Source organism: Anomaloglossus baeobatrachus, chromosome 8 (genome assembly GCF_048569485.1).
Source record: "Anomaloglossus baeobatrachus isolate aAnoBae1 chromosome 8, aAnoBae1.hap1, whole genome shotgun sequence".
In the NCBI taxonomy this organism is placed as follows: Eukaryota; Metazoa; Chordata; class Amphibia; order Anura; family Aromobatidae; genus Anomaloglossus; species Anomaloglossus baeobatrachus.
Genome location: NC_134360.1, coordinates 247,563,697 through 247,587,431, shown reverse-complemented (window position 1 = coordinate 247,587,431; position 23,735 = coordinate 247,563,697). Strand labels below are relative to the sequence as shown.

The 23,735-nt window shown below is 42.6% G+C and overlaps 1 protein-coding gene across 1 annotated transcript in view; it reads left to right on the top strand.

Annotated features, from left to right (window-relative positions):
* COL24A1 (collagen type XXIV alpha 1 chain) overlaps positions 1–23,735 on the top strand; it is a 382,434-nt gene that overhangs the window by 176,993 nt on the left and 181,706 nt on the right. The window contains exons 13-14 of the mRNA XM_075320523.1: positions 11,517–11,570; positions 12,557–12,601. Of these exons, the coding sequence (XP_075176638.1) occupies positions 11,517–11,570; positions 12,557–12,601 (99 nt within the window). The remainder of the gene's footprint in view (positions 1–11,516; positions 11,571–12,556; positions 12,602–23,735) is intronic.

Here is a 23,735-nt window from a genome sequence, read left to right as displayed (position 1 = left end):
ATATACCTAAATATATATGTATGTATATATATATATATATATATATATATATATATATATATATATATATATATATATATATATCTTTTCCAAAATTGTAAGAATTTTAGGTTCTTTTTATAAGCCAAGGAGAAAATGGATGGGGGGGGGGGGAATCAGTTTAAAAGAATCAAGCCTTCATGCGTTTTTAAGCCTATTTTAGTGACTATAAGGACTCGTTGGCTTTGTACCCTGAGTCCCTCCCGTTTGCAATGTGATCCCAAGTGCATCAGGTTTTATTGATTGATGTGAGATAATGGAGGCCGTGAATAGCAGCACTTCTCCATATCTGGTCTTCAGAGAGACACGACTGTAAGAAAATCCTCTGTCTTTTTCCTGCCAAATACAAATGGCCACTGTGTAATTCTATACGGAGAGGTCCGAGCAATGGAGCAAACAGAGGGACAACCATGGGGCCAGGAGAAAGCTCTGCTGATTTACCGGCTTTACACATGAGCTGAGCGCAGGATGACAAGGCTTTCTTACCTTGCACAAGTTATTGGGGGATTCGATGAAATATATATTCCATCAGTAATGTCATTTTGTTGGCGCAGAACTCAAGTGTCTGCTTTGAGTCTGTAGAACTGGATGATCTTCAAAACACTGCTCCTCTTCTGTAATTTGTGGTAAATTTAGTGTTCACTACCCCATGGGCATTTTGGCAAGGCAGAATCCTGTCTGATAAGTTTATAAATAATCTAATTACTTATTGGATTCTTCTTTCTCATATGGCTGACACCATCCGTGCGCCTCCGCCTCTGCCCGGGACTCCTACAAGCCACATCTGAAATGGGAGCAGGGTCTCTGATCTCCACTTCGATGCAAGTTATAAAGTGGAAATGCATAACCTTAGCATTGTCTATAGCAGTGTTTCTCAAGTATTTATAAATAAGATCAAAATTCCTTTAAAGCTAAGATAGAAACTAAATAAAACAACAATGTCCAATTAGTGGCCATTGTGTCCCATGAATTTGGTGTATGGCAATAACGTGGAACTGCATTTTGCAGCATAGGTTTAATGTGCTCTCCAGTATGTTCACTAACCAACCAACCCTACTTTTTCTGCGGTGTTATGGGGGAGAATTTAGCCACAATTCAGAGTAGCGCTGTGGTGTCACGAGTGTCTCCCATTTTTGGAACACCTTTAACAGGACCCACATCTGAGGTTCACATTGTCTTGTGAAACTATGTGTTTTTAAATGTATGTGCTTTATTTTGGTGCGGCAAGGGTTAATGACTGTTTCCTTGCCGGTACTTCCTTGTGACTGCAGTCTTAGATGCAGCCGGTTTGTGACCACTCCACTTCCCTTTAAATAGTCACATGTTCCATCACCTGATGCCGGTTACAGAATTGCATTAATTCTGAACTGACCATCATGGAGAGAGGAAATATTTGGAAGCTATAGGAGCCATGTTGCCTGTAGCACTGGTGTTTGGTTGCAGCAGTTAAGTTTGTTGTATGAAAATATAGGATTTTAAATGTATTTTTTCTTTTAGTGCAGCAAGGGTTACCGACTCTTTCCTTGCTGGTAGTTCCTTGGGATTCCAATCTCATGTGCAACCAGTTTGTGACCATTCCACTTCCCTTTAAATAGTCACATATTCCATCACCTGATGCCGGTTTTAGAATTCCATTAATTCTGAACTGACCACTGTGGTGAGAGGAAGTCTTTGGAAGCTGCTGGAGCTGTGTCACCTGCAGCATTGGTGTTTGGCTGCAGCAGTGAAATTTGTTGCATGAAATAATGGATTTTAAAATGTATTTGCTTTTTTTTTGTGTAGTAAGGTTTAAGGACTCTTTCCTTGCTGGTAATTCCTTGTCACCTCAGTCTCAGATGCACTGGTTTGTGACCACTCCCCTTTCTATATAGTCACATGTTCCATCCCCTGATGCCGGTTATAGAATTGCATTAATTCTGAACTGACCATTGTGGAGAGAGGAAGTCTTTGGAAGCTGTTGGAGCCGTGTCACCTGCAGCATTGGTGTTTGGTTGCAACAGTGAAATTTGTTGTATGAAACAATGGATTTTAAAATATATTTGCTTTCTTTCTCCATCCCCTGATGTCGGTTATAGAATTGCATTAATTCTGAACTGACCATCGTGGAGAGAGGAAGTCTTTGGAAGCTGTTGGAGCCGTTTCACCTGCAGCATTGGTGTTTGGCTGCAGCAGTGAAGTTTGTTGTATTTCCTTTTTGTCTATGTCCCCCTGTCGCTCTTCCTTCCTCTGTGTCTTATTACAGTAGTGGTGGTGTCTAGTGCACTTATCAGCCTTGGCACTAGACAGGGTGGATGGACGGACAGTTAGGGACTAGGCACGTGACGGCGACAAGGAGAAGGACTTGTATAGGGAAGTTAAGAGAGTCCAGTGATCAGACACAGGTTAATGTCTGGGTGACCCATCCCCGGCTCCCCATCGTCAGGGTCCTCCTCTCCCTTTCCATCCCCATTGTAACTTCTGTGTTGCGCCGTGTGCTGGGCGATTCCTTGCCCGAGTGTAACATGGGAAGAGTGAAGTGGCCCAAGACCAAAGACTTCTGCTGTGACTAAAGTCCATAACCAGAGCAAAGGCAAAGTTGCCGGTTTCCCAGAAGCAACCAGTCACACGGGCACCTGGGGTATTGAGGAGATAGATACAAAGACTCTTCCAAAATCTTGTGCCAACTGAGTTATCCACTGCTCCGGACATTTACGTTGACTTTTGCAAGATGAGGTGCCTATATTATATGTGAGCTGCACATATTAAGTAAAGAGTCAGCAGATCTCATCGACAAAGCACATGAGAAAGTCCCCAAATACGAAAATAAAAAGATACAAGCTGTGCTCAGCCTAATAAGTGCTGCAGACAAGTTTATCAACTAGATAAGATCGGCAGTCGAGATAAGACCAATAGTGGGGGAAAATTTGGCAACGTCCTTGCAAATCGCCCCCAAAGTGTTATATTTGTACTGAGGCTATCCCACCCAATCCAGAATTTCCGCTTGTGGGTGGAATTGCTATACAAGTCCTTACAAATTCAAATTATGCTAAAAAAACACATTATGATTAATAATACAGAACTTGTGTTAGCGGCGCACATGGTTTATATAAAAAGCTTCACCTTAGTTCGTGAACTCGGCAGTGTGATTCAGACATTCCCAAAAATCAATGATTTGTTTTCATATAAAAGATTTAAGAAGCTATTACTAAGAATGCAGATCTGGGTGTGGCGCACAACAGTAGCGCTTGTAAACCACAGCTGTCCTGCGCCTCGTGAAGCACTTAAAGGACCACTAAGCCTAAAAAGCAAGATGCAGCCATATGGAAAGAATCTAACTACTGCAGTTATGGTTGTGCTCTTATAGAGAACCCAGTGACAAAAACCCAATTCCACATATACATTTAGGGACGTTGGAGCTATTAGAGCAGAGGTCTCCTCTGTCCAGGATCCATATCTGTTGGCCAAAGTAGAGACCGGTTAGAAAGAGCGTCTCTGACTCTGGGGGACCTGTCCTGTCCTGCATTACACCCACAACCTATGATATGAATGGGGAGACTTTAATGCCAAATTTCTCCTATGGAGTTGATACAAGGAGACCAAACATTTAAAGGGATCCTGTCACCAGATTTGGGCCCTATAAGCTGCGGCCACCACCAGTGCGCTCTTGTATACAGCATTCTAACATGCTCTATATAAGAGCCCAGGCCACTGTGTAGAACATAAAAAAACACTTTATAATACTCACCTAGGGGGTCGGTGTGGTGCAAACTGGTCAGATGGGTGGCACTGTTCTCCGGGACCGGCGCCTCCTCTTTTGGCCATCTTAGTCCTCCTTCTTCTGAAGCCTGAGTGCAGGACGCGTCCTACCTCATGCACATAGGCTGGTATTGAGGTTCTGCGCAGGCGCACTACAATACTTTCATCTGCCCTACTCAGGACAGATCAAAGTGCGGCTGCGTGGGACTTCAATGCTGGCGAGGGTGTATGACGTAGGACGCATCATGCAGGTTCCCTTTAAGGGGAGCTTCATCATGAGATAAATCTTTGATGTCAGTTTTGCCTGTGGCTGCATTGCCTTTATTTGTGCCAAATTTATCAAAGTAAGAAGGAACCTTGTTCTGATGAAGAGGCGAGGCAGCTTCGAAACACGTCAAATTAATAAATCATGTTTCTTGGAATAACACATAGCATCATCTATGCCCAAACCACTAACCATCCTTCCTACCTATTAGCTCTTTAAGCCTGTGGATCTGCAGCAGCGGCGGTCATTATATATGTCACCCCCCAAGGTGAGCACATATGATCATCTACTTTCCCCTTTTTTTCTCGAATAAAACCCGTTGGCTGTTTCTGACTCCTAGCATTAAATATATCAAAGTGGCTCACAAAGTTCAATCAATTTGGCATATCTCTGGTTTGAACACTTCTGTGTAGAGCGCATTTTGCCCTATATACACTACCCCATTCAAGAATAAAGAAATGTTGCAAGTCATTAATGTGACTTACACCTTATGTGCATAGTTAACCAAACTATAAAATAGCAAAAAAGTTTATCTTGCCCAAAATACTGGAAACATTTTCACAATTTACAGTTCATCACTGGAGGTCCCTGTAGGGGGGTAGTTTATTGTCAAAGTGTCCTGGATAGAAGTGAGCGGTCCAGTGGAAGTTCGGTTCGGCGGGTGCAGCTGGACTTTTGAAAAAGTTCGGTTTGAGACCCGGACTTGATCTGAACCCCGATAGAAGTCACTAATTGGCCAGTTTCGGGTTTCCGCCCACATGCAGTCAGCCATAAACAGAACACTTCCGAGGGCAGGTGGGCAGGATTTTCCCATTTTTTTGGGTACACACTACATTGAATAACGCTATTGTTACCCCCAGTTTGAGCCAATCAAACACTGCAAGTGGCTCGCACCGGGTTGAGCACCGAGCGTACCCGAGCGCTACAATGCTTGCACGAGATGTTTGCATACGTAAAGCATCAGAACTCTGTTTTGCTCTTGTTTGTAAAGTCTGTGCTTGGTACGAATACTGACCTCGGGTTCTCACATCTCTAGTCCTGAACCAAGTGTCTTTTTCATGGTCCCGATTACTACAGACTGTAATGCAATCTAAGTAGCCAAAACGATGCATCTGCTAGCCTAATTAATTGTACAGGACTCCATATTCCATGATCGACTGAGTTGGAAGCCAATGATCAAACCAATTAGCAAATTTGACATATTATCACTTATATAATCATGTCTATTGTTAAGAAACACAGCACAGACAACCTCTATACTTTTACTCCAAACAACCCAAATTTTGGCGTCTGCAAGATATGATACTTGTTACTCCCCTGAATCCCACTGTTCAGTATACAAAGTATGCGTTGGAGGTGAGGTCAGGGTTGCTGGAGTGTGAGAAATGCATTTAGATCATCGGAAACACAATGGAAGCAGCTAATTTGTGGGCTGGGGCTATTTACCGGAGTGCACATCTTGTTTTAATGTTATGGCCCCGGGGAGTATCTGGAATTAATGGCCAAATAGACCAATTGTGCTAAAAGTGAAGGAGAAATCTTTGTAAGAACATGAAACAATAAAAAGTAATCTGGTTAAGATTTCCTGCTATTTATGCCTTCTACACCAGTTATAGACTAGTTCTTAGGTTCTTCGTTCTGTGTGTCCACGAAAAAGACCTAGCAGGATTTTTCGGCCTTTTTGAGTATGCTTATAATATAAACCCTACTCCAAAAATAAGCCCTAGTTGTGTACCATACTACTGTATAATAGTATCCTGAAATAGGGCTTGGGCAGCCTAGGTAGATCCACCAGGGTCTTGATAGTATCAAGCCATCGGGTTGCTGGTCTTCCTCTCCACATTCTTCCCTCTCTTCTTCCGACCATGATGTCCTTCTCCAGTGATCGCTCTCTTCGTATGATGTGTCCAAAGTAGGCAAGTCGGAGCTTGGTGATCCTTGCTTCGAGTGACATGTCTGGCTTCCTTTGTTCCAAAAAGGATTATAGCCACAAATCCAGGGTTAAAGGGAACCCGTTGCCTACTCACCTGCAGGGCTGTGCAGTCCAGTCCAATGGGCGTCACTGGTCTTGACCCAGCGCCAACTCTATCCTACTCGATCGCTGTCCTCCTTCCCTCATTAGCGTGGATGACACATCCCAGGTCAACCACAGTGTGTTCTCCATTGCGCCACATGTGCATTTCTCTCTGTCCTGCTGAGGGCGCGGCAAAGTACTGCGTGCGCACTACAATACAGGGTGGGTCATAAGTATGGATACACCCCGATAAAATGGAAGTGGTTGCTGATATCACCTCACCGTTTGTGGCATATTACTACATGGGAGGGGCAAAACATTTGAGGCCAGGTGACGCCCATGGCGGCCATCTGCAAAGCCGCCTTTTTCAATTTAACTTTACTTTTTTCAAAGGGAAGGGGGTCATATGACACATCAAACACATAGAGAATTGCACAAGAAAAACAATGGCTGGCTCATCTTTAACGTAGCTTAATTCATTGAGTTATTGATACATTTGTGACATGGAACAATGACAGTAAACCACTTAAGGATATGGTCAAAGTGCTGCCCATTGTGTTGGAATGTCAACGCGATTCTCTTCTCCCACTGTTGACACACCTAGAGCAATACCGCAGATTTGTGATCCAGGATGTGGGGCACCTGAAACAACGGATACAGGAATCGCCTGTGGTAGCATTTCTTCTGCGGTATTGCTCTCGGTGTGTCAAGAGTGGGAGAAGAGAATTGTGTTGACAAGTCAACACAATGGCATCACTTTGAGTGGTTTACTGTCGTGTATCGATACTTATGGTCCACCCTGTACTTTGATCAAGCCCAGCAATGCCCATCGGACCGGTCCGGGCCACCCGGTAGGTGAGTAGCTGACAGGTTCCCTGTAATACCGTACTTTGATCAAGGACGCTGCGATGTCCGTAACGTGTCTTGTGTATGGTACGCACCAACCCATACTAATGGCTATTTTAATGGAAATTCAATAAAGAGCGAAGTTTTTATTCTACCTACTGGACTGGATGCTAGATCTGTTTTTGTGACTGTACTGTACAAAGGTATACTGTATACAGTATACAGTACATATGTACAGAAAGTTACCTCCGGAACGGGTCAGGGTATGGTGACAGGACAGAACCGGAAGTGTGCACGGTGAGTATTTGCTCTTATTGCAAAGCATTGCTCTTAAACCAAGTTACACATTTGTAAAAAGCTTTGCTTTTCTTGCAAAACGCTCTCAAACCAAGTTACTCTTAATCCAAGGTTCCACTGTATTAGTTTTTCATATTAATTCATCTTTTTTTCCTATCTTACAGTAACAATTCAGATCTAATGTGAATACAGCAATTCTGGGCTCCGCATCTAATTACCGTACTCCATTTATCCACATCTGTCAGACTTCGCTCCACCATCTATTTGTATGGCGGCGACAGCTGTTCACAGGCTGCACATTACATTCAGCCCTATCAAAGCAAATCCAGTGATGTAATCTGCAATGTGCGGCCCAGAGACGGGAAGCAAATGATTGCAGCTCCGCAGGTCACACTCGCCGTGCATTACCGATAGTTTCTGTTCGCGGCCACACTCATTTCTTTGGCCAAATTTTGTTCGATTTCTCCAAAATCTATTACTTCTACCAATTAGATTTTTTTACTTGCCCAATGATATTGTTGTACATGGAAATAAGCAGTTTCAGCCGTGTCTAACAGCCACTTATCTTGTCCTCTCTAATTAGCTATTGGCTATAATCCGGACGGCGTCTATGGAAAGTTGTACTTGATTGTAAAAATTAAGTATAAAAGCAATGAGCTGACAACGTTTACACTTCACCTATAGAAATAAAAAAATAATATATTTTTGTAAATTGGGTAAAAATCACAGTCGGACAAAAAAATAATCTTCAATTATTCCATATGTGGAAAAAGGAGCCAAAATTGATCTTGTATCTATTCCAGTAGTATAAACAGAAAGGTTTTCTTACAGGTTTATTTGTTTTTTAACAATTTTTCACACTTTTTTTCTTCATGTTCCTAAATAGTAAAAAGCTCACGTTTTCCATAGGTGTAGGGATCAATCCACACCATTTATTGCATTTTTGCTCCAATTTCTTTTTTAATGCGTTTCTCCTTTATTTAAAGAGAATCTGTCAGCAGGTTTTTGCCATCTCACCTGAGCGCAGCATGATGTAGGCAAAGAGTCTCTGAATCCAACGATGAATCACTTAGATTACTTGCTGCAGCTGTTCTGACACAATCAGATTTTTTAGATTTAATCATGTAGCAGAGCTGAGAAAGCTGTCCCCGCCCACAGTGATGGTGAGGTGTCAATCAGAGGAGGGGGCGTGCTCGTGACTTTATAGTCCAGCAACGATAAGGGTCCTGCTTCTTAAACAAACAAACAAACAAACATAGCAAATAAACAACAGATTGGATCTTGACAAGACAGGCATCCCTGAAGTCTCGGTGTTAACCCTTGCAGCATGCTGGCTTCAGCTTACAAAGCAAAAACCTGCTGACAGATTCCCTGTAATGCTTATTTGGTGCCCAGCATTTTTACTGTTCACATCAACTCACCAAATAATACTCATCCTGGGAATGCAGCCTTAATGCACGATGGGCATGGATTTGCAGGAAATCTCATCCACTTTGCTTGAATTGTGAAAAACAGCGGATTTTCCTTACGAGAAAACACAGCAGAAATTCAGGTGCGTTTTCGCAACATGGGAAATTTGTCCTAACACTTTAAACAAAGGGGTTTCGCTCGCATTTTTCAAGACCTTAAAGGAAGCTGATAGGAAAACTGCAAAAATAGTGTGTACAAAGGCAACTAAAAATGCCACCCCCTCCCCTCAAAAAAAAACAACAAAAAAAAAAACAAAGCACCAAAATGCTTTGTCTGTAGAGGGTTTCATAAAGCACTATAGACATTAAAGGGAACCTGTCAGGTCCAATATGCACCCAGGACCACGAGCAGTTCTGGGTGCATATTGCTATTCCCTGCCTAACTGTCCCTGTATACACTAGCATAGATAGCATGCTATTCATTGCCCAGCGTCACCATCTCAGACGCCGGAGTTAGGGCGGCTTTGCACGTTGCAACATCGCACGTGCGATGTCGGTGGGGTCAAATCGAAAGTGACGCACATCCGGCGTCACTTTCGACATCGTTGTGTGTAAATCCTAGATGATACGATTAACGAGCGCAAAAGCGTCGTTATCGTATCATCGTTGCAGGCTCCGAATTTTTCATAATTACGCTGCCGCGACAGATGCTGTTCCTCGTTCCTGCGGCAGCACACATTGCTGTGTGTAAAGCCGCAGGAGTGAGGAACATCTCCTTACCTGCCGCCGCCGGCTATACGGAAGGAAGGAGGTGGGCAGGATGATTACATCCTGCTCATCTCCGCCCCTCCGCCGCTATTGGCCACCTGCCGTGTGACGTCGCTATGATGCCGCACGACCCGCCCCCTTAGGAAGGAGGCGGGTCGCCGGCCAGAGCGACGGTCGCAGGGCAGGTAAGTGCATGTGAAGCTGGCGTAGCGATAATTTTCGCTACGCCAGCTATCACAAGATATCATACCTGCGACGGGGGCGGGGACTATCGCGTGCGACATCGCAGCATCGGCTTGCGATGTCGCAACGTGCAAAGCCCGCGTTAGGGTCATTGCACATGATCAGACGTCCCGGCACTTACGGTCATGCGCACTAAACCTCTTTGAAGCCGGGACACATACACCCAGCTTCATGGTGCACATGACCGGAAGGGTTGGGCATTCTTCATGTGTACAGACTCTAAACCCGGTGTTCTGAAGCGGTGACAACGGACACAGGTACGTGCGTCACCGCTGATGACACTGGGCAGTGAATACCATGTTAGCACGCCCCTGTGGGTATGCTAACATTCTAAGAGGGTGGAATGAGCACAGGAACTAATGTCCTTACGACTAGTCTCTGAGCTCATTAGCATATCATAAAGGATCTTTAGAAATACCTTTTCTAAAGATCTCTTTATAGATGATACCATAGCCTGGTATAGTTAGGCAGGGAATGGCAGTATGAACCCATAACCCCTCGTGGTACTGGGTGCATATTAGACCTGACAGGTTCCTTTTAAAGTAACATCTGCCCAACTAAAAGGCCATAGTCAAGAACAAGGAAGACAAAAGAAGCCTAAAACTTTATATGGGAACCTCTTCCTCAAGTACGGAGTCTCTTTATGGCTTTTTAAAACTGCCATGATTATTATTATTTTTTGTGTAAATAATTCTATACACATTGGAACCTTGGTTTAAGAGTAACTTGGTTTGAGAGCATTTTACAAGACAAGCAAAGCTTTTTACAAATTTGTAACTTGGTGTAAGAGCAAAGCTTTGCAATAAGAGCAAATACTCACCGTGCACACTACCAGTTCTGTCCTTTCACCGTGCTCTGGTCCACTGTGGAGATAACTTTCTGTACATATGTACTGTACAGTATACCATTGTACAGTACAGTATATACTATATAACATGTCTATCAATTTGCATGTGTGACTACAGTATTGTACATTCTTTCTGCTCTACAGCACATTGCTTATACTGTATCTCTCGCACACCAACAATTCTATTATAATTTAATGTGCAGTTTAATTAGTTTTATATCCTTTTACGTACTGTACAGTATTTTGTATTAGTGTACTGTAATAATTTTATATGAATACTGTACATTATTTTGTCTTACTGTAAATTTTGTATAAATACAGTAAATATTTTTTGGTTGTGGAACGAATTGTCTGCAATTCAATTAATTCCTATGGGAAAATTTGCCTTGATACAAGAGTAACTTGCTTTAATAGCACACTCCCAGAACCAATTATGCTCGTAAGCCAAGGTTCCACTGTATATATGTGTGTGTATATATATATATATATATATATATATATTTATATATATATATATATATATATATATATATATATATATATATATATACATATAAATATGTATATATATATATATATATATATATTATATATATATATATATATATATATATATATATTATACACATATATACTGCTCATAAAACTAAAGGGAACACTAAATTACCATTCTGTTGCTTAAGCTTGTTTAAGTGTTCCCTTTATTTTTTTGAGCAATAGATATAGATTTTTATATACTGTATATATACTGTATATATATATATATATATATATATATATATATATATATAAAATATACATGTGTATGTATGTGTGTATATATACACACACGTCGTTCTTTCAAGATTCGAGAGAAACCTATGCAAAGTGCTTTGAAAAAACAGCAAAGCCAGAGCATGCTGTGTTAACAGAAAAAGGACCAATATTCCGCACAAAAGTGTGAAAAAAAAACTGCATTCATTTCAATCTGCTCGTATTGCATTTTATATATTATCTGACGCTGGTCTTTGATTGGTTCATACAGTTTTAGTAATTTTTGTTTTTTTTATACAGGGTATCCCCGGAGAGTTTGGTGATAGGGGTCCTCCCGGTCCAGATGGAAGTCCGGTAAGTTAATGAATGGTTCAATAACACTCTACACAGCCATCATCTACGATCATGCCGTCATAGCACGTGGTACTAAACTGATTTTACAACTACGTGTCCAGAGGCAAAGTCACCAAATTACCCTGAAATCCGATGTCAAATGGTGAAAATACCCAGTGATTTATCACTTTAGCACTATAGTGCTCCGACTACACACCTTTCTGGTCATTGTGCACCACACGGTTCCCGAGCCCTATAAATCATCCGTGCTGTTTCCTTCTATCACAATGTGGTTCACTTTAACGTCACATTTTCCTGCAGATTTTACGCTGTAAAGTGCACGTTCCTTCTAATCGGTAATCACGGGAATGGAATATAGGCTCGTTCATCAAAAGCAGCTTCAACCTAATGTAATCCTGATTTGCATTTATGGCCTCGCATGCTTATTTATCATGAACACATCTTAGACGTTACAGATGGGATTTTTTGCAAGTTGCGTATTTTGTTATGTTACTGGTAATTGGAGAATGAGCCTTTTATTACATCTTTCAGTAACTTCGCTTTATCTTCTTCGGGTGTCTATTTTGGGTCGTGGATATCCATATGTGTTTTCCATATCTCATATGGGTTATATTGTGTAAAAATAACAATATTTTTTGCTCTCCTTGGCTCACATAACCATCGCACACACTGCAGGGAAGGGTGGCGTGCAACCGAGGCAGCGTCTGCAGTTCATCTTTTGCAAACTATTATAATAAATTGGGAAGAACAATGGGATTGATTTAAATATTTTATATAAAAAAAATTGTAAAAAATAAAAAAAATATGCAGACAGGTTTAGAATTCTCCAAAATGTTTGGGTCTCTTAAACTGGAGGATAATTTGGTAAAGACATCACGAAACCAACACCCCAACAATAAAACCATAAAAAGTAAAAAATCAAGTTTATAAAGTTCTTCTTTATAAGCAGGTGCTTGTTAATCTGGAGCCTCTCTCTGATTTTGCAGGGAACATTCGGTGGTGCTGGACCTTCTGGCTTTCCAGGCTTGAGAGTAAGTATAATCCCTCTTTCCAACTTAATACCATATTTCCCTGAAAATAAGACAGGGCCTTGTATTATTTTTTTTGCTCTGAAAGATGCTCTAGGGCTTATTTTCAGGGGATGTCTTATTTTTTCCCCCATAAACAACAATACATATTTATTCTTGAACAAAAAAAAATTAACATTTATGCAAATATAATCATATCGCGCTCTGGAATATCAACATAACTCTCCAAACCCTGTGTGTAACGTGTGTCTGTATCTATATGTCTATCTACACCTACACACACACACCAGCCTGTCTCCTCTTCAGCTTTAGACTCCAATAATTAAGAGACCTTTGGTCACATGACATAATCTCACAAAGGTCCTTAAGCATTCTTATCATTCGAATATAAATTATGAGGCCCCTAGGAGAATGGGGGACGTGTGAAATTGCCCAGTTTGCTCCCTCTTCCTCCTAATGCCAGTCCTGTATACCAGCCTGTCTCCTCTTCAGCTTTAGACTCCTATAATTAAGAGACCTTTGGTCACATGACATGATCTCACAAAGGTCCTTAAGCAGTCTTATCATTAGAATATAAATGATGAGGCCCCTAGGAGAATGGGGGACGTGTGAAATTGCCCAGTTTGCTCTCCCTTCCTCCTAATGCCAGTCCTGTATACCAGCCTGTCTCCTCTTCAGCTTTAGACTCCAATAATTAAGAGACCTTTGGTCACATGACATAATCTCACAAAGGTCCTTAAGCAGTCTTATCATTCGAATATAAATTATGAGGCCCCTAGGAAAATGGGGGACGTGTGAAATTGCCCAGTTTGCTCTCCCTTCCTCCTAATGCCAGTCCTGTATACCAGCCTGTCTCCTCTTCAGCTTTAGACTCCTATAATTAAGAGACCTTTGGTCACATGACATAATCTCACAAAGGTCCTTAAGCAGTCTTATCATTCGAATATAAATTATGAGGCCCCTAGGAAAATGGGGGACGTGTGAAATTGCCCAGTTTGCTCCCTCTTCCCCCTATTGCCAGTCCTGTACACCAGCCTGTCTCCTCTTCAGCTTTAGACTCCTACAATTAAGAGGACCTTTGGTCACATGACATGATCTCACAAAGGTCCTTAAGCAGTCTTATCATTAGAATATAAATTATGAGGCCCCTAGGAAAATGGGGGACGTGTGAAATTGCCCAGTTTGCTCCCTCTTCCCCCTATTGCCAGTCCTGTACACCAGCCTGTCTCCTCTTCAGCTTTAGACTCCTACAATTAAGAGGACCTTTGGTCACATGACATGATCTCACAAAGGTCCTTAAGCAGTGTTATCATCAGAATATAAACTCTGAGGCCCCTAGGAGAATGGGGGTTCTGTGAAATTGCCCAGTTTGCTCCCCCTTCCCCCTAATGCCAGTCCTGTACACCAGCCTGTCTCTTGTTCAGTTATTTAGACTCCTGGGACCTTTGATTACATCATGTCACATGACTGTGAAGTCATCAAAGGTATAATTTTTGGAGTAGGGTTTATATTTCAACCATACTCCAAAAATACTTTAATTGACTTTATACTGAAGGGGTTTAACCCCTTAACGACCGCGGGCAGTAAAATTACGTCCTAAATGTCATAATGTTACTGCCCGCGGTCCTCCGGCGGCAGCATGCCGCGATCGGCACACATCTCAGCTGATTTACACAGCTGAGATGTGTGCCTGCTAGTCTCGAGCAGAATAGTTATCTGCTCATGCCGATTAACCCCTTAAATGGCGCTGTCAATACGTGACAGCGCCATTATAAGCGCGATCGTGGTAAAGTTTTACTTACCGCCCGATACCGGAAGTCACGTGACGCGATCACGTGACTTCCGATAGTTGTCATGGTAGCACAGGGTCATGTGATGACTCCTTTACTACACATGACTTGCTTTCACTTTCGCTGTGCCAGCGGCACAGCAAAAGAGAAAGAGAGCGTATCTGCTGTTTACAGCCGTGTAGCTGTGATCAGCAGATACTGCAGAGCGATCGGATTGCTGATCGCAATAGCCCCCTAGGGGGACTAGTATAATAAAAAAAAAAAGTTAAAAAAAAGTTTTAAAATTTTTTAAATAAAACAAAAAAACCTAAAAGTTCAAATCACCCCCCCATTCGCCCCATTGAAAATTAAAGGGTTAAAAAAATAAAAAATATACACACTTTTGGTATCGCCGCATTCAGAAACGCCCGATCTATCAAAATATAAAATCAATTAATCTGGTCAGTATACGACGTAGCGGCAAAAAAAATTCCAAACGCCAAAACGACGTTTTTTTGTCGCCACAACTTTTGCGCAAAATGCAATACGAGGCGATCAAAACGTAGCATCTGCGCAAAAATGGTACCGTTAAAAACGTCAGCTCGAGACGCAAAATATAAGCCATCACTGAGCCATAGATCCCGAAAAATGAGAACGCTACGGGTCACGGAATATGGTGTAAAACGTGTGCCACTTTTTTCGGACAAACGTCCGATTTTTTTTTAACCCCTTATATAAAAGTAAACCTATACATGTTTGATGTCTACGAACTCGCACTGACCTGAGGCATCACAACAACTCATCAGTTTTACCATATAGTGAACACAGTGAATAAAATATCTCAAAAACCATAGTGCTATCGCACTTTTTTTTGCAATTATTCTGCATTTGGAATTTTTTTGCCGTTTTCCAGTACACTATATGGTAAAACTGATGGTTTGATTTAAAAGTACAGCTCGTTCCGCAAAAAATGAGCCCTCACATGACCATATTGACTGAAAAATAAAAAAGTTACGTCTCTCAGAAAAAGAATGGCAAAAAAAAAAAAACACCGAAAAATCGGCCGGTCGTGAAGGGGTTAATATTTGGGGTAGATCTCATATTATAGATTATTTAAGGCGTTTTCTGGTTTTAAAAAAACAAACAAACAAAATCGTCCACAGCTGAAGTTTGTGTAAAAAAAAAAAAGAAACAAATCATGTTTCATTCACCCTCCCCTGGTCTAGCGCATTTCTTTCTCTGCTCTCGGTGTCTTATTGATATCACATTGACAGCGCTGCCGCCAATCAGTGAGCTCAGCGGCTCGTGCTGTCAGTTTGGGCAGAGCCGCTGAGTTCACCAATTGGATGCAGAGTTGGCAACATGACGTCAGCGCTGCAAACAGTAAGAGATACCAGGGGCAGCGGTGGAGCCTCAGTGCTGGCCCGGGAGGGGGGGAGGAGGGGTGAGCTACAGATATACAGATAAGAGCTGCAGTAGGGGGGACAGGGATTTCCCGAAACTAGAAAACCCTTTTAAGGCCGACCGCACATCAGCGGTATTTTGCCACGGGCCGGATCTGGCACAAATGCGCTTCAGTTCAATTCCCCTCCAATGGAGACGCGGTGAGATTCGGTCATATGCGGCCGCGTATGACGCACGCCACCGTATGTGACCGCATCTCGCCGTGACTCCATTGGAGGGGAATTGAACTGAAGCACATTTGTGCCGAATCCGGCCCGTGGCAAAATACTGCTGATGTGAGATGAGCTTGACTTATACGTAATATTAGATCTGTCCTACATGAGCGTTCTTAGATATCCCTCTTGAAATCATGACCATAGTGTGCATCACATTGGGATATTGCGCACTTTCTCTGAAGTTTTGTAACGGTCATTTGTTGGTGTCCCACCTGCTCCTTAAGGGATTTTTCACAAAATAACATCTCCCTTCCTGTCCACAGCGAGTCTTGCCAATTGGCATTTCGCCTCTTCGTTTGTTGGACAATTGACACAAATCAGCCTGGAACATTTTGGTTTTAGACAAGATTGTTACCGAGCTGCCAACACTGAGCCGCTATCCCAGCTGTAGATCTCAAGAGCGCCGTGATTTATTGCAGAGCGTTAGCCGCAGTGCTCGGCTACCGAATCTGAACGGCTTGTGAAATAAATACTGCAGCTCTATATTGACCCCGCAAGATGCCAAGAATCTCGTGAACAGGGGAGACGCTTGGAGTCACTCAGCAAATGCTTTTATATAGCACCAAGGGGATTCCGAGACCCCTCTTAAGGTATAAATAAGCAGTTGTAAAACTTTCACATTTCATTAAGTTTATGATCTTTTTCTTCATATTTGATGGCGTCTGGACGCTGAAATGTCAGGGGTCTCTCTTATTTCTCATGTCATTGACTGAAACAGCCCAAAAAGCCAAAATGAGAACAGCAGAATTCTGTAGACGACCCCATATACATAGACCTCCCGGCATCTTCATTTAGGGGAACTTTATCAGTAGTTTCTAGAGATGAGCAAATCCATTCAGTGCAAATCGAAGTTGTGTTAAATTTTTAGGAATTCGCTGATCTCGGACACCAAAAATCTAACAATTTTGCAAATCATCAAAAATGGCTGCAGCTGTTTTAAGTAAATAGTGATAAATACATTTATTAGGGCGATTGGAGGCTTTGGAATACTTTCAATTTTGGGGAAATTGAATATCCTGGAAACATTTGGTCAATCTGGCAAAATCAAATTTTAGTCTTCTCTACAATCAATATTTATAGCAGGACAAAAAATGTTAAGGATTGGCCAATTTCTCTTTATCTTAACAGATTTGGTGGTGACATGACTTTGTGGCACTTAAGGGGTTTTACACGCTGTGATATCGTTAGTGAATTATCGTCGGTGTCACAGTGTTTGTGACGCACATCCGGCGCCATTAACGATATCACAGCGTGTGACAAGTACGAGCGACCTTAAACGATCGCAAAAGCGGTCAAAATAGTTTGCTGCGGAGAGGTCATCCTGAAACCAAAAATCGTTCTCTGCTTATTAGCCATGTTGTTCCTCGTTCCTGCAGCAGCACACATCGCTGTGTATGAAGCCGCAGGCGCGAGGAACATCTCCTTACCTGCCTCCACCGGCTATGCGGAAGGAAGGAGGTGGGCGGGATTTTACGTCCCACTCATCTCCGCCCCTCCGCTTCTATTGGCTGCCTGCCGTGTGACGTCGCTGTGACGCCGCACGAACCACCCCCTTAGGAAGGAGGCGGGTCGCAGGGCAGGTAAGTCCGTGTGACGGGTGTAAGTGAGGTTGTGCGCCACGGGCAACGATTTGCCCATGTCACACAACCGATGGGGGCGGGTATGATTGCTTCCGATCTCGCTAGCGAGATCGCAGTGTGTAAAGTACCCTTTAGTCTGGTCTCACATGGCCGGTAGTCATCCATTAGAACAGAAAGGAGATAGGACCCTAATTCATCTTATAGGTGCTCAGGAGAAAAAAAAACGCTAATAATAAAGAGAAAACTCCGACACTCTACCTCAATGTAGTCAGACAAGAAAAAGGGTTTTTTATATATATATATATATATATATATATATATATATGTATTTTTTATTGAAGAAAAGGAATTCATGCATATATGATGTCCAAAAATTAACGTTTCAACCATAATATGGTCTTCATCAAAAGGACCATCTGTGATTATCAGGCAAGGTGAGTTGTTACTAGGCGATGCGGTGCGGCAAGTACCAAGGGGAAGATACTCAAGAACATAAATCTACATAGAATCTTAGGTCTATCAATTGTTGGTATGTACACAACCGCTATACTGGTATAGCCCAATCATATTCTACATTCAGGTATAGCCACAGTTTTATATGTAATCGTCCTGTTAATAGGTATGATTGTGCAGTAGGAGGGAAGCAGTGGCTTGCCCCTATATCCTATAAGTATAGTAGAGTAGTATCAGAATCCAGGATAGGTATGGGCTTGTATACTATAATGGACCGCCACGCAGAGGGAACAGGTCCAATTGTCCTATCACACAGGTTCAGATAGTCCGGCACCCGTTAGGGGATACCTATTACCCACTTAGGAACCTGACCAGAATCTCCTTACTACGTATTTATGCACAGTGGCACGTATCCCCAGGGGCTGCAGTAAAGATTACATAAAGGATATATAATTGCACCTTCATTATAGTCCTTTTGATGAAGACCATATTATGGTTGAAACGTTAATTTTTGGACATCATACAGTCAGGGCCAGAAATATTTGGACAGTGACACAAGTTTTGTTATTTTAGCTGTTTACAAAAACATGTTCAGAAATACAATTATATATATAATATGGGCTGAAAGTGCACACTCCCAGCTGCAATATGAGAGTTTTCACATCCAAATCGGAGAAAGGGTTTAGGAATCATAGCTCTGTGATGCATAGCCTCCTCTTTTTCAAGGGACCAAAAGTAATTGGACAAGGGACTCTAAGGGTTGCAATTAACTCTGAAGGCGTCTCCCTCGTTAACCTGTAATCAATGAAGTAGTTAAAAGGTCTGGGGTTGATTACAGGTGTGTGGTTTTGCATTTGGAAGTTGTTGCTGTGACCAGACAACATGCGGTCTAAGGAACTCTCAATTGAGGTGAAGCAGAACATCCTGAGGCTGAAAAAAAAGAAAAAATCCATCAGAGAGATAGCAGACATGCTTGGAGTAGCAAAATCAACAGTCGGGTACATTCTGAGAAAAAAGGAATTGACTGGTGAGCTTGGGAACTCAAAAAGGCCTGGGCGTCCACGGATGACAACAGTGGTGGATGATCGCCGCATACTTTCTTTGGTGAAGAAGAACCCGTTCACAACATCAACTGAAGTCCAGAACACTCTCAGTGAAGTAGGTGTATCTGTCTCTAAGTCAACAGTAAAGAGAAGACTCCATGAAAGTAAATACAAAGGGTTCACATCTAGATGCAAACCATTCATCAATTCCAAAAATAGACAGGCCAGAGTTAAATTTGCTGAAAAACACCTCATGAAGCCAGCTCAGTTCTGGAAAAGTATTCTATGGACAGATGAGACAAAGATCAACCTGTACCAAAATGATGGGAAGAAAAAAGTTTGGAGAAGAAAGGGAACGGCACATGATCCAAGGCACACCACATCCTCTGTAAAACATGGTGGAGGCAACGTGATGGCATGGGCATGCATGGCTTTCAATGGCACTGGGTCACTTGTGTTTATTGATGACATAACAGCAGACAAGAGTAGCCGGATGAATTCTGAAGTGTACCGGGATATACTTTCAGCCCAGATTCAGCCAAATGCCGCAAAGTTGATCGGACGGCGCTTCATAGTACAGATGGACAATGACCCCAAGCATACAGCCAAAGCTACCCAGGAGTTCATGAGTGCAAAAAAGTGGAACATTCTGCAATGGCCAAGTCAATCACCAGATCTTAACCCAATTGAGCATGCATTTCACTTGCTCAAATCCAGACTTAAGACGGAAAAACCCACAAACAAGCAAGACCTGAAGGCTGCGGCTGTAAAGGCCTGGCAAAGCATTAAGAAGGAGGAAACCCAGCGTTTGGTGATGTCCATGGGTTCCAGACTTAAGGCAGTGATTGCCTCCAAAGGATTCGCAACAAAATATTGAAAATAAAAATATTTTGTTTGGGTTTGGTTTATTTGTCCAATTACTTTTGACCTCCTAAAATGTGGAGTGTTTGTAAAGAAATGTGACAATTCCTACAATTTCTATCAGATATTTTTGTTCAAACCTTCAAATTAAACGTTACAATCTGCACTTGAATTCTGTTGTAGAGGTTTCATTTCAAATCCAATGTGGTGGCATGCAGAGCCCAACTCGCCAAAATTGTGTCACTGTCCAAAGATTTCTGGACCTAACTGTATATGCATGAATTCCTTTTCTTCAATAAAAAATACATATATAAAAAGAAACATTTTTCTTGTCTGACTACATTGAGGTAGAGTGCCGGAGTTCTCTCTTTATCCATTAGAACAGATCCTGTAGAGATCCGTTAACTAAAAAATTGTGCAAGCGCAACTTTTTTGTTTGTTGTTAAATAACTGATTTCTGCATTGTCTGTTTTTTTGGGGGGTTTTTTAACATTAGAGTCTATGGAAAATGGATCTGTTAACGGATTGTTATTTAGTCATCATTTTTTCTTGCATTTGTAACAGATCTGATTTTTTTCTTATAGGATCCGTTTCAAATGGAAGATAAATAGCGATCAATTAACGGATCTGTACTACGTAGACTCCAATGTTGAAAAAAACAGATCCGGCTGAAATAGATTATTAAAAACAGAGAAAACAGTTGTGTTTGCAGTACTTTTTTGCCTATGGATCTCTGCAGGATCCGTTCTACTGGATGATTACTGGACATGTGGACTCAGCCTTAGGCTCCCTTCACACGTCTGTTTCCACACGTATTGGACACATGGAGACTCATGAAAATCAATGGGTTTGTTCACATATCCTTGTTTTGATATGGTCTGAGTGTCTGTGTGCTGCACACGGGAACATGTCTGTTTTTGGCCGGCAACGTGGATGTCACTCGGACCATACACTGATATGATCCGTGTGACATCAGTGTGAAATGTATCGGAGGACACCCATACACTGGAATTAAATGGGTTTTTATACTTACCTGTCTCTGGCGCTGCGGTTGTTTCCGGGTTCCGCTCATTATGCCTCATGAATATTCAATGTACTGACTAAAGACCCGGAAGCAAGTGTGACAGCAGCGCTGGAGACAGGTAAGTATACAAGTTCATGCTGCCCGTGTGCTATCTGGATGTCACATGAACCGCACACAGAGAACACACACATAGACACACAGACGGCTGTAAGGACCTGCACCATGGACCGCCACACATGTGCGTTTAATGCACGGACGTGTAAAGGGGGTTCTTTTGCTTTTTAATGCATATTCCTCGCAGTCTGCACACCCCTCCATTCCTCGGCATGGCCACTGATGGAGAAACGTGACCAGATCTGTCCATCACCTTCCTTCAGTAGGAAAACGCTGCCCATGGGAAACATGTTTTTCTATTGGAGGAGGCTCATGGTCACATGTTTCTCCACCGGAAGCCATGTTGTGAACAAGAGAGCGGTGCAGTCCGTGAGGATGGCGGCACTAACAAGGGAAAGATGAGAATCTGTAATACTTGTATACGAGGGGCTGTGATAAGTCTTTGGCTTTGTGATTTTTTTTTTGTTTCTATGGTAACGAATGTTACATCACATGAAAGCCTTATGTGTATAATATATGTTTTATGAGGAAGCGATCTGCAAAGTGGGTCCCCAAATGTTTGACAACAGATCAGAGAAGCAGCGAATGAAAACTTCCCGCTCCATTTGTCAGCGTTTCTGAACTGATAAGAACTTCCTGGAGCGACTGGTCACTATGGAAGAGACCTGGATTTATTTGTATGACCCTGAAAACAAGGAGCAGTCAAAAGAGTGGAGGCACAGGGGTTCTCCTCATCCACAGAAGTTCAGGGTGCAAAAATCAGCCACTAAGGTGATGGCGTCTGTGTTCTGGGATAAGAAGGGCATGCTGCTAGTGGACTACCTTCAAAAGGGTTCCTTTATCAATGCAAGGTATTACAGTGAACTTTTGGACCAATTGAAGGCAGCTCTGAAGACCAAAAGGTGCAGCAAGCTGTCCGAAGGAATCTTGTTCCTGCAAGACAACGCCTCCGCTCACACTGCACAAGCGACCATGGCAAAACTGGCAGAGCCGTGCTTCCAACTGGTGACCACCCACCTTATTCACCAGATCTAGCTCCTTCCGACTATCATCTGTTTCCAAACCTGAAGAAACACCTCAAGGCTACCGAATTTCACACCATTTCTGATGCCATGGCTGCTACGGATGCCTGGTTTGAGGCACAACTGAAATCCTTCTTTTTGCTAGGCTTACAGAACATGGAATACCGATGTATGTAGGTTTCATCATCCTTTCTCGTTTCTTTCTGGGTAAAGCCAAAGACTTATCAGCAGCCCCTCATATTATCAAGAGCCACAAAATCATGTCCCCAACATCATTGTTAAAATAAAGTGGACAACCCCTTTAAGTCCATTCTTCTTGGTTTGCTCTTCTTTGCCAATTAACCTGGAATATACAGAGAAGAGGTCCCAACCTTTTCTTGCCAGTCACCCACGCTGGGTATGAAATAGGAAAGTCAATTTAAGAGGTGACACTTGGCTCTTGCCTGAGTATTACTTACAAATGATCGGTGGTGTAACTTGAAGCTTTTGGGCCCCAATGCAAAATCTATAAAAGGTCTCCTCTTTACCACTGGCCATTTGTAATACTGGCGTCTTCCTATGGGACCTTTGGGTCACCCCGAGAACTACGGCCAGGTGAACCCCCTACCCCTACAGTGAGAAATATACTGTGATTAATGTATATAAGGCTATGTGCACACGCTGCAGTTTTGTGGTTTCAGTGAAAACATGCACGCTCTGGCAGAAAAACGCACCTTTGTCTGAAAAATGCATAAAAAACCGCATGCTTTTTTTTCCGTGTTTCGGTGCATTTTTGGTGTCTTTTGGGTAAGTTTTTGCCCTTGCATTTTTCACTATATTCAATGGAAAAATACAGAAAGGATTGACACACTGCTTCTTTATTCTGCAAACAAAACTGCAAGGAAAAAAGAAGCAACGTGCGCACAGCATTTCAGGAATCTCATAGACTTTGCTGGGGAAGAAAATGCATGCAGTTTAGGACCACAAACTGCACCAAAAACGCATCAAAAACTGCACCGTGCGCACAGGGCCTAAGACGGATTTCTTCACAGCCGTTGTTTTTCCATCACTCGTTAATGCGACATTTACATCCACATGGATGATTTTAGATTACGCACCAAACTCCATGCAAAATCAGAATCTCTTAGGCTACTTTCACACATCCGGTTTGAGCACTGCGGCTCAATCCGGCTGTGAAACCTATGCAACGGATGCGGCGAAAACACCGCATCCTTTGCATAAGTTTTTACATGCGGCCCGTCCGTTTTTTTCCGGTTGCGGCATGCTACTGAGCATGCGCAGTGGAAGAAACCGCATGTGGTGGCCGGATGCGTTTTTTTTCCGCATCGCGCCGCATCCGGCGTCCATAGGCATGCATTGAAAAATGCGCCGCAGCGGCCGGATGCGGCGCAATGCGGTTTTTTTGCCGGAGCAAAAAACGTTGCAGGCAACGTTCCATCCGGCTGCGGCATCGGCTAAATCTGCCGCATGCGGCAAAAACCGGACCGAACGCAAGCCCATGCGGCACAATACGGCACTAATGTAAGTCTATGCAAAAACAAACCGCAACCGGCGGCAAAAAAAACGGTTGCGGTTTTTCTGCAGAACGCCGG